Source organism: Rattus norvegicus, chromosome 10 (genome assembly GCF_036323735.1).
Source record: "Rattus norvegicus strain BN/NHsdMcwi chromosome 10, GRCr8, whole genome shotgun sequence".
Taxonomy (NCBI): domain Eukaryota; kingdom Metazoa; phylum Chordata; class Mammalia; order Rodentia; family Muridae; genus Rattus; species Rattus norvegicus.
Window position 1 is genome coordinate 53,675,864 of NC_086028.1, and position 17,800 is coordinate 53,693,663.

At 49.5% G+C, this 17,800-nt stretch overlaps 1 protein-coding gene across 6 annotated transcripts in view; it reads left to right on the plus strand.

The window, feature by feature from the left end:
* Pik3r5 (phosphoinositide-3-kinase, regulatory subunit 5) overlaps nucleotides 1–17,800 on the plus strand; it is a 68,082-nt gene that overhangs the window by 44,395 nt on the left and 5,887 nt on the right. For 5 of the 6 annotated variants that reach the window (XM_006246770.5, XM_017597454.3, XM_039086573.2 and 2 more), the window contains 8 exons: nucleotides 1,956–2,071; nucleotides 3,520–3,620; nucleotides 4,461–4,529; nucleotides 5,513–5,651; nucleotides 13,933–14,002; nucleotides 15,803–15,977; nucleotides 16,513–16,666; nucleotides 17,616–17,699. In XM_006246770.5, the coding sequence (XP_006246832.1) occupies nucleotides 1,969–2,071; nucleotides 3,520–3,620; nucleotides 4,461–4,529; nucleotides 5,513–5,651; nucleotides 13,933–14,002; nucleotides 15,803–15,977; nucleotides 16,513–16,666; nucleotides 17,616–17,699 (895 nt within the window). In that variant the 5' untranslated portion in view covers nucleotides 1,956–1,968. Of the gene's footprint in view, nucleotides 1–1,955; nucleotides 2,072–3,519; nucleotides 3,621–4,460; nucleotides 4,530–5,512; nucleotides 5,652–13,932; nucleotides 14,003–15,802; nucleotides 15,978–16,512; nucleotides 16,667–17,615; nucleotides 17,700–17,800 lie in introns of those variants that run through there. The other variant, NM_001191923.1, reaches the window with a different exon arrangement.

A 17,800-nucleotide genomic window follows, 5' to 3' on the forward strand; every position in this document is an offset into this window, starting at 1 on the left:
CTCTCCTGTCAACTCCGGGCTGACAGACATGATGTACAGGGCTAGTGTTTGGACTGTCACTGAGATCAGCCGCTCATCACATGTATTAAACCCGTGGTCATTCAGCCTCGCTGGTAGCAGCACAGCCCAGGATGAAAAAGGAGCCAAGCTCAGGAAATTGCCTTATCTGTCCAGGGGCAGTGGATTCTACATAGTTTGAAGGGCTTGATCATGAATAGTGAGACTTCTTAATTCAGATCTCCAGGTCAGGCTGTGTTCCAGGCAAGCCCAGGGTCCTGACACCCTGCTCCAGGGTCTAGGTCCTTGACAAGCTCATTTGTATGCCCAGACCTTGGCAATACTATCTCCTCTTTCTGGAATACTCTTCCCCTCACTTAACCCTAGGTATCCCCTCTTTGGAGACCCTAAACAACCTACTGTGTGGGCTGGCCAGCTGGCCCTCTTCCTGCACCATCCACTCTTCATAACATATGTCATCTACGGGGTGTGGGGGGGTTCCCCTTTGTATGGTTGTTGGAGTCAATGTCTCCACCCAGGAACTCATGCCTGCTCTGTTCCTGGCACATAGTAGGTGGTCAGGAAATGTAAAGACGCCATGGCTCACGGGTGCTGCCGTGCCATCCCAGTTTCATGATGCATCAGTCTCTAGGGGCACCGGTGGGACCGCTCACAAAGAGCTTACTTTTCAGGGGTGCTTGTGCTCCCCCCAGATGGGGAGGCAGGGGGATTTGCTTAGGTTAAGGCTCTGAGGTCTGGGCCTCTGGATCTGGGTTGGGGAGTTTATCTCCATTTGCATGTTGTTTGCATGGCTCAGTTTTGGGGTTCTGCTTCCTCTTCTGGTTTCCTAGTTGGTCCTCAGATCCACAGGGCTGTTCCGGCACTTGCTCAGTTTCCCGGATGACCCAGCCTGGCAAGCCCAGGGACAGTATCTGCAGTGAGATAAATCCCGGAGGGCAGGCGAGTGTGGCAAAGATAGCTGTGTGGTATAGATCGCACAGTGGATGCTCAGCTGGGGCCCTGTGTCCTCCCCGCAGCCTCCTGACCTCTGCCCTGTCACCATCTCCGTTTCATAGATGAGCAAACTGAGGTTTGGGGGAAGCTCAGAGTCCAGTTTGGGTCTCGCTCTGTTGGAGGCCACAACCTGGCTTAATCACTGTGCCACGCAGCCTGCCACAGCTTCCAAAGGACCCAAAGAGCCCTCCCCAGAACCAAGACATGAGCGAGTCTTATTGGAGACCCTCAGTTTTCCACCTGGTGTCAAAACCGCTCCTCAAGTCCCCTCCTTGTGGCCCTTTAGTTGGGCCAGCTGGGCCCCAGGAAAATGTAAAAGGGCGCTGGACAGACTGCAAAACGTTCAAGGCAGAAAGGACCTGGGCATCTGAGCTGAGAGTGTATGGGATAGGGGTGAGGCAATGTGTAAGAAGAGACCCCTGTGCTTGTTCTAGCCCTAGCAGTGGTGTTGGGGTGTCTAGCATGTGGAAGAAGATCTTGCAGCCTCACCCCTGTAGGACTAGGAGATACAGATCTGGAAATTCACAAGAAAACTTCCTGTGTGGTTTTGATTCCCCCTGGAGGTCCCTTGCCCAGATGTCTGAGGCCTGGCCATTCTCTGGACAATTCCTGGGCATTTCCTGGGCAATTGGCAACAGTCCCTAGTGCCTGGTGAGTGGGTGTGTCCCATTTCCCACTCTGTTCCCATCCTGGAACTCTCTTTTCCTCCCCCTCCGTGCTTTTCTTCCCCATGAGTGCACTCTCCTGCCACACGGATGAACCTTCTGGAAGCTGCTCCCTCCCCTGTAGACACCTGAGAGCCTCCTTGTGCATTGTCCACAGAGCCCAAGTGGGCTGCCAGTATCTGCCAGTTTTACTAATGGTCCTGCTGGGTTGAGGGCTCCCCTAGCCTAGTGTTCTCCAGGAAGGGAGCCCAACAAGCTGACCAGTGTCTCCCCATGCAGGCAATGACTCAGGATGCAGCCAGCAGCCACAACGTGCACAGAGGACCGCATCCAGCACGCTCTGGAGAGATGCTTGCATGGACTGAGCCTCGGACGCCGTTCTGCTCCCTGGTCAGGTGGGTCTGGGGAACTGGGAGACAGTCCAGAACCTCAGGTGAAGCTTTCATCCAGGACCTCTGGGCTCGCTTCCTGGATCTCTTCCCTGGAAACCCACCCCTTGTTATGCAGGTCTCAGCTCAGATATCACCTCTGTGGACAGCTTTCTCTGTCCTTTGGAATTAGATTTGGATTAAGACTCTCACTGACTATACGGCCTTGTACAGTCCACTTGTCCTTGTGAGATCCCAATGGATAAGGGGAATAAGAATGGCTGGAAGCTGGGAACATGGAGAATGTGTGAAGGCCTAGCACTGTAGTGGCACAGAGAAACAGTCCGTGAAGAAAGGTTTTCCTTCTTCCTCCCTTCCCAGGTTTTGATACAGCTAAAGTTTACATAGTGTTGGTCCCAAGCATCGTTAAATAAGAAATAAGGAAATAACTGGTGTCTGCACTGCCGCTTTTCTCTGTTGTTGGGTTTCTTTTTCCCTTTTTCTTGCAGTCAACTAAATGTTGACTCTAACGTTTCACGCATGCTAGACAAAAATCTATGGGCACATGGATACACTTCCAGGGTTTTGAAAAGCACTCACACACCCATGGAGGCATGGACCCCCAGCTGCATGAAGGCTATGTCCTCTTCCACCTCCCCTGTGCTTACTCCCTACCCCACACATGCAACCCCGTCCCTGTGGTCACCTCTTTAAATTTTAGGAGTTTGCCCTTGCTGATTTCAGGGAAATCAGGAACCAGCACGTTAAGAAAGTCCCAGTGACAAGGACTCAGAGCTTTTCAACTCAGTGAATCGAGCTTCCCCTCCCTTCCTGGGCTCCTCTGCCAAGCAGTCTTAGGAGCCTCATGACTGTCTGGACTTGACACTCTTGGATCTGGGGTGGAGCGCTTGTCTTGTAGCAATTTTTACCCTTGGCTCGACTTCCTTGCATCTGGCAGGAATTGGCACCCACTATAGGAAAAATGGGCAGGGACAACTGTCGGGACCATCGCTGCACCCGGAGGTGCAGGGGCAGAGTCTCAGCAGGGTCTTTGGCCTCTAAGGGATCCAACTTCGATCAACAACTCCAGTGGCTAAGGAGTGACCTCAGACCCAGGGTTAAGATGTCCTGTGGACTTTTTTGCTATCATCATTGTATTGCTGCTCAGTGTATTTCACTATATAGCCCAGGCTAGCCTTGAACTACCAATGATACCCCTGAACCCATGATCCAACTGCCTCATCTTCCCAAATCCTGGGTTTACAGACCTGTGCCACCAGGTCTGGCTTCAGATGTCCTGATGGAGCTTGGGGACCTCAATTGAAGCCATTTCTCCAAGACTCTATTTAGAAAGGAATATTCAGGTATACTCTTCCATAGCAGGGTTCCGGAATAAACCCCCATCTCTACAGCTCTACCTATGGCTAGCCAGGGAGAGTGAAACTAACCACTGGTCTAACTTGCCCCCTGTCTAGCCGGGCTGTGTCTGAACTGCTGGAGCCTACAGGAGCTGGTCAGCAGGGACCCGGGCCACTTCCTCATCCTCCTGGAACAGATCCTGCAGAAGACCCAAGAGGTGAGGGGGAGCCAGAGGCGGATAGCCTTGACCTTGTAGAGTCAAGACTTAGGTCAGCTCTGAGGCTCTCGGACCCCCCCCCAGAGAGCTTGCCCAACCCTGGGGACCCATCAGCTACGCTTGTGCACTGAGTGTCCTGTCCTGTGTAAACATGTAGCATGTGCTGTGTAGACCTGAGTTCAAACTACAGCTTAGGGTAGGTGATGCTCGTGAGTCAGGGTATGGACTAGAAGGAGGGAAGCAGAGACAGGGAGGGAGCTTCACTGAGTTCCTTTCCTCAGAAGGATCCACAGCAACAGAGACAAGGAAGAGAAAACTGATTGGGAAGGGAAGCGGAGGCCTCCTCTGACAGCTCAGCGTGCAGGCTTTTATGACTGAAGAGAGTGTGTAGTGCTGAGCTGAGCGGAGGTTCCAGAATGGGCCAAGTCCCCACAACAACTCAAGCTGTTTCCTGGAGGAATCCCTTTTAAGTTGCTTGTCTTTTTGAGCTGTAAAGGTGATTCTCTCTCTTAGCTGGTTACCCCCAGAAGAAAGTTCATCATTTAAGCCCGTTACTGACTGCAGGGTTCACGGCCACCATCCAGGTATCAGATTTACCTGGTGCCTTTGCTGGCTGATCACAAGCAAACCAATTCAAGGGCTACGCTCCCCTCTGGAGTGCTTAACTCCCAAGCTCACATGTAAAGGACCCACTGCCATGGAGCCACAGGGAGGGTTTTGTGGAAGGTCTCAAGCAAGTTGAGGGGGAGAAGGGAATGTCTGAATTAATCCGCTAAGGTCGGCACAGAAGGGCTGGCAGTCACAGTTGTACAGTGGCCGATAGACCTGTCATCTCCACAGGTCCAAGAGAAGGGCACCTATGACCTCCTCGCCCCTCTGGCTCTGCTCTTCTATTCCACTGTCCTCTGCGTAAGTACAGCCGGGCGGGGAGCTGAGGAGAGAGGGAAGAGTGGGCTCTACCTGGGCACAGGCCTCACCTCTCTGAGGATAAACAGAAACTTGGGAGCCATGACACTCGAGATGGGTTGAGACCTTCTGATTCCTCTGGTCAATATAGATGGTTGCCTCTTGGCTTCCATGAAGGAACCGTGTCCTAGTGTGGTCATGAGAATATACGTTGAGAGACTTTCTTGTCCAGCTCACCTTTCATCCCAGGGGTCTGGGATTATCCCCGGCTTTCACCAGTCTGCCCAACCAAATGACTCCCGGTGCATTAAACCCAGTCCATCCAAAGAATACAAATATTTGCCTCTCAGGAGGATATTTACATATGAATAGCATTTGCATGGACCGTGGTTCCTCAAAAGGGGTGGAAGCCATTTGCAATGACCTCCCGAGCTGACAGCTTTTCAGAGAGACTTCCTCAAGTGTTGGAAAAACCCGTGGTTTATGGGCTAAGTGTGTGGCTCACTGGGGAGGGCACTTACCTAGCAAGTGTGAAGCCCCAGGTTCAATCCTCAGTACTTGAGAGGTGGTGCCGAGCTCAAGGCCAGCCTGGGCTACTTGAGACCCTATTTGAAGAAAACAAGGCCCATTGCCACAGAGAAGCTCTGGACACCATCTTGTCTGTCCATAGTTTAGTTTTCCCTCATTTTGTCCTAGGGCGTACTGCTCCCCGGAAGTGTGTGTCCTTTGTGGAATATTCCAGAAAGAGAGCAGAAGCTGCCCTGGGAATACAAATGAACTCTTCCTCACCTGTTCACCTTTTTGTCTTTTCTTTTTTTCAAGATAGGGTTTCTATACTATACATATATCCTGGAACTCACCCTGTAGACCAGGCTGGCCTTGAACTCACAGAGATCTGCCTGCCTTTTCCTCCAAGTGCTGGGATTAAAGGCCTGCACCACCACGTGGATACCTGCACACTTCTTACCGTCCCTCTTCCCCCCTAGACTCCACACTTCCCACCAGACTCAGACCTCCTGCTGAAGGCAGCCAGCACCTACCACTGCTTCCTGACCTGGCCGGTTCCCTACTGCAGCATCTGCCGAGAGATGCTCACCTTCATCGATGCTGAGCTCAAGGCCCCAGGTGAGTACCAAGGGGGCCAGGGATCACATGACTAGCATAGCTAGCCCTTCTAGAAACAGTTCTTCACATATGGCCCACTTCATCCTTGCCCACTCCATGGTAAGGAACGAGGAGTGCGCCCTCTTTACGGCGCGTTTCACCAGCATCAGACGGTTTCGCTCACACACGTTAAAGCAATTCGTATGGGAAGTTATTAAAGGAGGAATTGTTCAGGGAAGCTAGCACAGGCCTGGACCTCTATACTGATTAGCTAGGGCAGCAGTTCTCAGCCTGTGGGTCTCGACCCCTTTGGCAAACCTCCCTCTCTGAAAAATATTTACATTGTGATTCATAACAATAGCAAAATTACAGTCATGGAATAGCAAGGAAAATGATTTTATGGTGGGGGTCGCCAGGACATGAGGAGCTGTATTAAAGGGTCAGAGTGTTAGGAAGGTTGAGAAGGTCTGATTAGCGTGGGGGCTACCAGGCCTGTGTGGCCACTCAGGGAAGTCTCCCCCAGGACGATGATGAGATTAGTCCTCTTTGCCCTGCAGTTGTAGGAGCGGCTTTCCTAGGGATAGTGCCTGCTGCTGAGAATGGAGGGGCTGATGGCTGTCCTGACAGGCGTGGGCAAAGACTTCGTGTTTCCAGGTGCTTTCATACTTAGCATCTGAAAAGCAAGAGTTCTTGAGAAATGATGACTGCCGTTTTAAAGCACACTTGCTACTTTGTGTAGGGGTGGCAGTGCACATGCGTGCCTGGTTATGTATGTGGAGGTCAGAGGGCAGCCTGGCACCAGTTCTGGGGATCAAATTTGGGTCATCAGGTTTGGCAGCGTGCACCCTTTCCTACGGAGGCAAATGGTGTAAAAGGTTTTTAAATGAGAACCATGAGGAAGCCATGCCACAGCAAGAGGAAGAACAACCGGGTCTGATTCCCTGAGAGGCTCCCCAGAACAGAGTAATTCACCACGGTTCAATTTCAGGGAAATCGTCTTGATAGATTCCTCTGAAGCATTTGCTTAGCGTCAACACTCTCTGATATTCAAAACCTCTCAGTATATGGAAACTATTGCTACAGAAGTATTTTTTAATATGGCAACAGCCCAAGGGAACTGCCACAAGCATTTCCATTACACGTGAGCGTGAGCGCCGCTCTGGTTTTCCTTATATGTATTTTGCCTATGCAAAGGATATTTCCTCATCTGGAGGGGACAGCATTTTAATTTTATAACACCCAATTGCTTATCTAAGTGTGAGAGAATCACGTGGATGAGTAACTCAGAGCCTGAAAGGGCAGATTCAACTTCCCAGTTTACCAGTCCCACCTAGGAGGAAAACATCCAGGACTCTGGAGGCAGAGGTCAGAGGAGCATTGTGACAGTCTGAGAGCCAGCCTGAGCTACAGAGTGAGATCCCGCTTCAAGAAGAAAGAGAAGGCGACAGAGAGGGAAGGAGGGGGGGGGAAGCGAAGAGATAGGAGCAGAGAGGGAAGGAGGGAGGCATAGAAGGAGGAGGAATACAACAGAGACAAAAATCTAAAATAAGAAATGTGAGTTAGTAACCTACACAGAGAAGTCAGCACTAACCAAAGGGCAAGTAATTGGAAAGATGCATTGTGGGATCGAACCAATATCATAATAACATCAGGTATCATGGAAATGATGTAACCAAATCAAAGTACCAAGATCATCTAAAATGCAACAGCCAAAACCTATGTGAAATTATCAATGGACTGCAGAAGCATTTAATCATTCATTTGCTATGTGTTTATTTATGTGTTCTTAGAGAAGACTGAGAAGAAAGCATTTGCACCACTAGGTCTTTCATAATGCTATAGTTATTTACTCAGAACCTATTGGTGTGGAAATAGATCTACAGAACCGAAGGCAACATCTAGAAACAAACTATGTAAAAGCTATGATGTGGTAAAGAGGCATCCTCAAGCCAGCAATAAAAATGCCCAGTCACTTAATAAGCAGTATCAGGATAACTCCGCCGATCATTTCAGAAGTGAGTTAAAATTCAACCTTAAAATATATAATCCAGTAGAGCATTGGCCGTGCCCACCTTTGACCTCTGCACTCTGGAGGTGGAAGCAGTGGACCTCTGTGAGTTCAATACAGAGGGTCTACATTAATGAGTTCCAGGCCAGCCAGGGATACATGTGTCTCAAAAAAAAAAAATTAAACGAAGTCCCATCTTAAACATAAAATAACTTGCAGATAAGTAAAAGATTTAAGCATGGAAAACAAGAGAGCAAAAATAGTGGAAGAAAAACTAGGGTGTATGAGTCTGGGCTGCAGAAATGCAGAACAGTGGTCAAACATATTCCTAAGATAAAGCCACGAGAGCTGTGAGGATCTGGAAGTGTAGAACTGATTCTCTCTCTCTCTCTCTCTCTCTCTCTCTCTCTCTCTCTCTCTCTCTCTGTGTGTGTGTGTGTGTGTGTGTGTGTGTGTGTGTGTGTGTGTGTGTATTGAGACAGTTTTAGAAATTGTCAGACAGGGGTTGGGGATTTAGCTCAGTGGCAGAGCGCTTGCCTAGCAAGCTCAAGGCCCTGGGTTCCATCCTCAGCTCCGAAAAAAAAAAAAAAAAACAAAAAAAACAAGACATTGTCAGACACACCAGTGAAAATATAAATGAGGACATGATTCACGTGCTTCAGAAAGAACCCTGAGTGCCTGAACCATGCCCTCTAGGAGTGAAGCAGATGTAGAATTAGAGGGAGACACATTCTTCCTTTTCAAATTGACTGACTTTAAAAAGACCAAAAATACCAGTACTGATGGGAAAGAAGGGGGCTGGCTTCTCTTCTAACCACTGTTCTATTCTTGAAACTCAATCTAGAAGACTAACCATAGCTGTGCAAAGATTTAGCAGAGAATGTTCCTCAAGTGTGTTCTTTCTAATCATTAACCAATGCAGAACCCTGATTAATGACCATAGTTCAGCGGATGGCAGCAGTCACTTGGTAGGATGCTATTCAGTTTTCTAAGACGGAGGCTGGAGAAATGGCTCCGCAATTAAGAGCAAATACTGCTCCCACAGAGGATCTGAATTTAGTTCCCAGCACTCACTTGGGACAGCTCACAGTCACCTTAGCTCCAATTCCATGGAATCTGTCGCCCTCTTCTGGCCATCTGGAGCACTTGCACTCACATATGCACCGCCCCCCACACACACACACTGTACACCATATATGCACATCATAAAAAAATATATATATAGAATCTCTTAAAATGACAGGGCTGGAGAGATGGCTCAGCGGTTAAGAGCACTGACTGCTCTTCCAAAGGTCCTGAGTTCGATTCCCAGCAACCACATGGTGGCTCACAACCATCTGTCATGGAATCCAGTATGTCTCCACCATGTCTCCTGGTGTGTCTGAAGACTCACATACATAAAATAAATAAATAAATCTTTTTTAAAAAAGCAGCACTTAGATCAGTAGATGTGGATTAGCTAGTTGGGTGAACTCCCCATACATTATACATGGTCATCCTTTTGCTTTTCCATTGTGATGTTTACTTACTCTAGGTTCTGTTTAGCATCAGCGGCATTTGACTGCTATCGTATACAGTAAACAGAAGCTGAGAGAAGCGTTGCATTCTATACCCCAACTCAGGAGCACTAAAAAGTTCAGGACAGAAATTTTGCTTGTGAATTCCTTTGCAAGGGTCCATGCCTTACTTCTCCAGCCGATCAGTTGATCCATCTGCTCGTCCTAAATGAGCAATCAGTGTAAGGTTCATCTCTTTCATGGACCGGTATTGGCTTCTGAGACTGTGAGAGGTCTCAGATCCACACACTAACGGCCTGGGGGAAGTCGGATGCCGGGGACAGACAGGAAGCACTCACAGAGCTGCTCATCCTTCTCTGAGGGTAAGCAGAACTGAAATAGAAACCATGACCTCTCCCGGTGCCAGAGAATCACTTCCAAGTAGCTCAGTAGCTCCCACAGCTCCACACTGGCCTGCGTTGAAGTTAGAGCTCAGCGGCCAGGTAGTAGAGCTGGCTTCAAGAGAGGCAGGGAAGTACTTAGGCATGGCGGTGATGCCTTTGACCCCAGCGCTTGGGAAGCAGAAGCAGGTGGATCACTGTAAGTTCAAGGCCAGCCTTGTCAACATAGTGAGTTCTAGGATAGCCAGAGCTGCTTAAAAAAAGAAGCGGAAGAAATGGATGTAAATTTCTCACCTAAGCTAGAATAAGATTCAAACTGAGGACATCAGATGCAAACTAAACTCTCATCATTTAGACACTTTTGATGGGGCCAGAACTCTGGGCATGACCACTTCTATGGAGAGACAACGGCAACAACAAAGACACTTGTGACTTTTCTCACTCCATAGGTAACCTGTGATTTCACAGAAGCCAAGCCCTAGTCCTCAGCAAGGAGTGGGTTAAATAAAGTTACCTCCTTCTACATGACCAGGAGCTAGGCTTATTGGCGAATGTCTTTGTGTGATTTTTGATGGAACTTACTTCTGCATGACCCCTGCCTTCTGTAATGATCCTCACCAGGGGAAGCAACTTGAGCCACTGAAGGAGCGCCAAATAGCTCTGTGGTTCTCTTGCTTAGTACCACACTTAGTTGTTGATAATGGTGCAGAGTCTGATCCTCATTGGCTGGGAGGCCCTTTGATAGGACATGGAACATAGATAAGCCTCAGTTTCCCCATCTGAACAATGGGAACACAGCGCCGCCTCTCTCTCTGGGAAGAAGGATGCCGATTCTGTTAACTTTGATCTTGCAGGAGGCAGTAAGCATTGGGATGATGATACCTTCAGAGATTGGTCCTGTCAAAGTAAGAGAGAGATGACAAGGGACCTGGGGATCTGGGCCCTCCCCCAGTAAAGTTTCAGAGACAACAGCTATAAAGACAACAGTTGGGGTTGGGGATTTAGCTCAGTGGTAGAGCGCTTGCCTAAGAAGCGCAAGGCCCTGGGTTCGGTCCCCAGCTCCGAAAAAAAGAACCAAAAAAAAAAAATAAAAGACAACAGCTGGTAGTCTCCTTCAGTATGGAGGAAGTGGGCTGGTTATCAAAATAGGGCCTTCCCCTTTTTCCTGACTCCACCCCCAATGGTGTCAATGCCCCCCCCACCCCACCCCCGAACAGCCGGTTGGGCTTCAGGCTGTGTGTTTATTGAATGTTGACTCTGTGCTCACACGGTGCTATGGAATATCAGACTTTCCTGCTTGACTGATCTGGAATCCTTGTTGGTGACACGGGCACTTTACATGTGAGGCATTCAGCAATTTTGAAAGCACACAAACATCAAGGATTGTGTCTCAGCAGGCCACATACCATCCTACAGGGTGAGGAAGTGACACAACACCCCCAACATACACATAAGTGAGAAATTCACTTCCCCTGCCCAAGCAATTCGGTCAAGTGTGGTAGAAGGAATGGGGATCTTGTGTGACAAGGACCTCGATTTTGGCACGTACCAGCTAATGACCTTGCACAGGTCATTTAACCTCTGAGTCTCTCCATCAAAGCAGGACTTCCATTGTTGATAATGGTGCAGGTGTCATTATTGCGTGCTCACGGTACATTCGACGTGGTAAGCGCGGGTCCCATGTAGTCTCAGAAGAGTTCTTGGTGTAGTAACAGGCGTGCTCGTTGTTTAGATAATGAAACAGGAGTTAGGCAGTAAACCATGTCTACTTAATTCCAAAAGTCTTCCATTTACTTGATGCCTTATTGCTACCAAGACAGGTGACCCCTCTATCTGGGAGACCCCACAGTACTCCTTTGGGGGAACTTTCCTGTATAGGAAAGTCCCTGGTCCTATGTCAGGCAGCTCTAGAATGTTTCCAGCTCAGGACCTAGGCCACCAATAAACCTCATAAACCCCATAAACCTCATGATAAGTAGTGGAGGCCGTCACCAAGAGAGGTCAAAGGACACCAAGGGTTGACTCTTTTATCAAATGGTTGTACTTCTACTTGGAATTGTGGGCGTCTTGACTGTTCAGACAGGCCATTAGCTTAAAACACGGCTTCCTCTGGGTCAGTGTGTATCAGGATGTATCAGTCCCTCCCCAAATATCCCCCTCCTGGCGCTGCCAAGTTAAGCAGACAGTACAGAAAGAACATCGGAAGCGGCCTCCACTCTAACGGCACCACAGCCCAAGGTGAGGGGATGGAAACACCCACAGACATAAGGAGGAAACGTGACAGAGGGTAGTCCTCATGGTGAACGCTGCAGGAGAAGAGTAACTACAGAGACTGCGATTGCCAACACCATCCCAGAGTCAAAAAAAAAAAAAAAAACACATATACAAGAAGGTGGCACAAGGCTGGGCAGTTGGGCTTGGGGCCGGGGCAAAACCTTGTAGTGGAATACAGTGCACTGGGTAGCCCTAGCATTTTGGAGAACTTAAATTCAGGCACAGAGACTTCGTGGCTTGGTGTATGACTGGCTAGCTGTCTATCCTAGGTCAACAAAGGCAGTAGGAAGCCGCCCCACTCTAACTGCCCCACATTAGGGGGTGTGTAATTAGGGGTGAAGAACCCTGGGGAGTGGGCTGCTCGCTTTAAAAGCATCACAGGGATTGTTGCTCAGTGGGTAAAGCACTTAACCACATAAGTATGAAGACCTGAATTCTGATTCCCAATACCGGGTAACGTCTGGGTGGGAGTGGCAGCCTGCCCGAAATCCCGGTGCTTGGAAGGCAAACACACGGAGTGCCAAGGCAAGCTGGCTGGCTAAACTGGCAAAGCCAGCTAGCGCTGGGTTCAAGTGAGAGATCCTGGCTCCCCTTATAAGGTGGAGAATGATTGAGAAAAACACCTTCTGCCAACTTCTGACCCCCAAAGCATACACATACACTGCATGCACATTCATACATACATATGGGGCCAAAAACCTTCAGACAAGCATACACACACATGCAAAGAAAAAAAAACATAAAATAAAAACATTAAGATAGCTAGACATTCAAGGCCCTGGATTCTACCCAGCAACAGAACACACACACACACACACACACACACACACACACACACACACACACACACACACACACACACACAAAATGGGAAATAAAGTCAACAGAAATTTTGCTTGTCTATGTTGCCTGGGTGTCATGGGGCAGAGGGTGTGGCGGGATTGAATTTATCTTTGCAATGCATGTGAATGGACACTAGATGGCACCCCGAATCCTAAGAGTAACAGCTGATGTTTTAAGGATGCCATTAACAGAGAAGACCTAACATTAGCACGTCTCTGGCAATTATATAAAGCAAACATCACACAATAGGCCAACAATTAGACCAATTAGGTCCCAAGTTAGAAGAACATGAATTGGTAATTTCCTGTCGTTTACCAAACAAAATTCATGGCCTTTGTGTTTATAGCTTTCTTGGTTTTCCTGCTTCCAAGGGGAATTCCCTCCTTCTCCTCAGCTCAGTCCCAGCCAGGGTGCCGTGTGCCCAGTGTGGACTTCCGTGTGCCTATTTCTGAACGTTGTTTCCTTTCAGTGTGTTTGAAGTCACGGGGATGGGAGGGGTGGGGTGGGGGGACAGGCTCTGCTGGGGACTGTCAGAGAAAGCAGGCACCAGGCAAGACCTAGGTCCCCAAGGAGTGAGAAGCCAGGCAGAGAAGAGGAGAGTGGGTGGAAGGATGCTGCCTGGCCAGTCTGACACTGAGCATGGAGACTGATGGGTGCCTGGCACACACCCCCTCCCCCACTGCAGAAAGACAACAGGCGTTAGTGACACTACAAGAGGGTCTAGAAACTACTTGTCAGCCTCCCGGGCCTGTGTCCTCCCTCTCATGCCGTTCTACCTCCCAGGAAGGTTTAGCTGGTGCATCTCAGGTGGGCCAAGGACTAAGCTAGGAACAGTCACTGAGGAGTCTCCTCTAGCTGTCTCTTCAGGAGGAACTGAGGACCAGGGTAAATGATGACCTGCCTGCCCAAGGCCAGGCAGAAAGAACCAGAACAGAACATGAAGGATCTAACAACATACCCCTCTGTCTCCTGCTGCCTGTTCCAAATCTAGGGACAGGGCCTGGAAAAATGGTTAAGAAAAGACAGAGGGCAGCCAGAGAGGCTCAGGGTGGCTTTGATGTGAAGGCTGAGGTATTACAGATGAGGTGACCACACAGAAACAAAGCACTTGCTCAAGGACCAAATAGCAACTGTCTTAGGGCCAACTGTCTTCTGAATGTTTGTCAGGAGCCTCATGGGGTACTCCCAGCCCAATTGTCCAGAACTTGTAAAAGGCCCAGGATGGCATTGCCTGGGACCTAACCCACCTACCCCTCCTCTATGCTGCTTGTTGTCCATAGGAATCTCCTACCAGCGGCTGGTGAGGGCTGAACAGGGCCTGCCCATCAGGAGCCACCGAAGTTCCACTGTGTGAGTGCTCTGGGGGAGTGGGGAGGGAGAAGCTTCCATTCTTTCCCATCCCCTGCCTCCCGCACTCACCCATAACTGCACATTCCAGTCAAGCGGCTGGAAAAAGGCATCAGAGCTCCTGGGACAGGAGTTGTGGGTAGCTGTGAGCCAACATGTGGTTGCTGGGATTTAAACTCAGGACCTCTGGAAGAGCAGCCAGTGCTCTTAACCGCTGAGCCATCCCTCCAGCCCCATTCATACCTCTCCAACCTTCTCCCTTCAGATTCTCAAGTGGGTCCAGCACACAATATTTTCTTCACCTCCAAATTTAGGGTAAAAAAGCTGGAGACGAGAGAGGCCAAGTGTGTGTGTTTTAAAGAGATTTATTTTTTTATTTTATGTATATGAGTTCTGTAGCTATTTTCAGACATACCAGAAGACAACATCTGATCCCATTACAATGTAGAGGTCTTTTGCCTGTATGCATGCCTGTGCCCCATTTGTGTAGCTGGTACCTGCAGAAGTCAGAAGAAGGTTTCTGGTCCCCTAGGACTGGAACTGCAGATGGTTAGTTATAGCCACCATGCAGGTCCTGGGAGTCGAACCTGGGTCTTCTGGAAGAGTGGTCAGTGTTCTTAGCCTCTGAACCATTTCTCCAGTCTGTCAGCACTATTCTAAGCATAATATATAATATTATATATTATGTGGATAGAGAGAGATAGAGAGAGAGAGATAGAATCATTTAAGCCCCACATTAATTCTGCGAGAGAGGGCTTTCTCCAATAAGGATACTGAAGATATTAGGAGAGCTTCGAGTTAGAAATGTTCTCATCTTCATTGTCTGTAGCAGAGAAACCAAGGTGGACAGGCCACCGGCTCAGTTAGTCTTGTCCCAGCATGCAGTGGGGATCAGCACACGTCAGTGGAAGGGATGACCAAGGCTCCACAGGAGCTCAGCCGGGCACTGCTCAAGATTCTGCCTTCTTTTCATTCTGAATAGGGACATTAAATAATTATAATTTAAAAAGCCGGTTTAAAAAAAAAAGCCAGTCTCTGACAGATAGGGACTATCCTGTCCTTGTGCTCTGGCCCGCTCTCCTCCCTGGAAGGCAGAGCCTAGCAGTGGTTCTGCCTGCCTGGTGCCCCTTTGCCCTGGAGTTTGTTACCACTTTCAGACCATTTCTGCTACAGCCCCATGGGTCCTGAAACCCACAGTGTGGGGGCCAGCACAGAGAAGCGAGAAGGCTGCTTGTTGCCAACTTCCTCACACACCTCAGGCTCCATGATTCTCTTAATATTTGAATATGTTTGCAAGTCTCCATAACAAAGACATTCAAGCACTGACACCCCAAGGGTCCCAGATGCCCCTCTGGGGTTGGGGAGTAGACGTGGCCTAGCACGCTTATTTTTAATTATTTGTGTGTGGGGGGTTATGGGTATGTGAGTGCAGGGGCCTGTGAAGGCCAGCAGTGTCCTATCCCCTGGGCCTGTGAAGGCCAGCTGTGTCCTATCCCCTGGAGCTGGGTTACAGGTCATTGTGAACCACCTTGTGGATGCTGGGAACTCAGGTTCTCTGCAGGAGCTGTGTCTCTGATCAACGGCTGCTGAGCCTTCTTCTGTCCAGCCCTTCAGGTTCAGAAGAACCTTTGAAAGCTCTGTCTGGAAAAACAAAACACTCCAGAATAATCATAAAATGGACTCCCAGCATCCCTAGCCCCTTCCTGGCAGCTGCTGTCACTTGTTGTGAGCTGACCTGTGTGGAACTGAGCCCCGGGGGCACAGAGGGCACAGCGGCACAAGGTTTATCCTCTGTGTCCCCAGCACTGTGCTGTTGCTGAACCCGGTAGAGGTACAGGCTGAGTTCCTCGCTGTGGCAGACAAGCTGAGCACACCGGGACAGTCACCCCATGGCGCCTACACCACCCTGCTCCTGCATGCCTTCCAGGCCACCTTTGGGACCCACTGTGACCTTCCTAAACTGCACCGCAAACTTCAGGTAAAGACCAGGGAGCCTAGGTCTATGAAGAACCATTTTGCTATGGAGATACGCGGGCCTCCGTAACCCCAAGTGTCACTGCTAGGCTGTAACTGCAGGGCTGGCCCTGGTTCACTGCTGTTCCCTGGCCAGAATCTGACAATGCACTGCTGGGCTGGGCGTTGGTGCCCATTGTCCCAAAAGAAGGCACCATGCCATGGGAATGGGGATGGGATTTGGACAAAGGTCTTGTTTCTTTGCCTGGCTCTGTGACCAGTTTAGCTGCAGCTGCGTCATGTGAATAACTCTTTACTCTTCTTCATGCATCGAGGGGTGTGAAACCCCTCCCTCTCTGTAGTACACTCCCTGGGCTTTTTTTTTTTCTGAATTTTTTTTAAATGAAGGGCAGAGGGGTAAGGGAGTCTCAGCTCCTTATTTACCCAAGGGTCAAAGGGGTGAGGAGGCTGGGAGCCCTTGGTCTGGTACTACAAACTGGGAGAGGCAGGTGGCCTGGCTATGGACCAGGAACATACCTTGTCTCCTCCTGGACTTTTAGTCCAAGACGCTAGAAGAGCTCGAGGACATCTTCACTGAGACTACAGAAGCCCAGGAGCTGGCATCTGGCATTGGGGATGTAGCAGAGGCCCGTCAGTGGCTCCGGACCAAGCTGCAGGCAGTGGGAGAAAAAGCCGGCTTCCCCGGGATCTTAGGTAAGGCCTGAGGGAGAACAACTATTCTGGCATTCAGTGTGCACGCACCAGCCAGCCTGGAAGCTCTCTCCCACAGAATCTTCCAGTGGCCAGGTTCTTCAGCGTCTGTGTGCTCCCTGAGTCCTCAGGCAGAGTTCCTGTGGGCAGATACAAGGCTGCCTTCATGTTAGCAAGAGAGAAAGAAGCTCTCTGAGGGAATGGAGCTGCCCTCATTACTCTGGTACACGATCCTGGACCCACTTACACCATGGTCATATCTTGCTCCAAAAGAAGTTAGAGATGCCCCCTGACACTCTCGTGACCACAGTCAGGTAGCATAACTTCTGACCACCAGTTGGCAGCTTCAGGTACTGTTCCTCATCCAACCTAAGGAGCCTGGCACGGTAGCACACACCTGTAATCTCAGCACTCAGGAGGCTAAGGCAGGAAGTTTATGGGTTTGAGGCCAGCTCTATGGTGAGACCTTGTCTCAAAACAAACATGCAAGCCAAAAGGTGGCAAGCACCTTTAATCCCAGCACTTGGGAGGCAAAGACAGGTGGATCTCCTAACTCAAGGCCAGCTTGGTCTAGGACAAGTTCTAGGACAATCAGGGCTACAAAGAGAAAACACTGACTCGAAACGCCAAATGAAACAAAACCAACCAAACAAAACTATGCAAGCTTTTACGACTTTTACGAGTGTTTCTATTTCTACCCTTTTCCCAATTGTCAGTAAAATGAGGACTTAGAGGCTGTGACCTGGCCATGTCCACAGAACTAGCACAGGGCCCGCCGTCTATGTGGTACTTTAAAGAAAGGCTGAGAGTCAGGTATCCCAGTCCATCCAGTTCTGCGGCTCCTACCTGTACTGCTCCAACTCTGGCCTCTTCTATAAGACCAGAAGACTGGGCTGGCCATTCTGCAAGGCCCCTTCCCAGTCCCTTCTTCCTGTCCTCCCTGCTCTTATAGACACTGCAAGCCCTGGGAAACTCCACACGATTCCCATCCCTGTCGCCAGATGCTACACTTACAGCTGGAATCAGGACAGCTTTGGTAAGGGGCAGCTAGCTGGTCCCAGTCTGGTCCTACATCAGTGAATTCTTTGCATCCCTGTGGGCTCTCCCACTACATTAGGCCATAAGCCTATTGGGTGG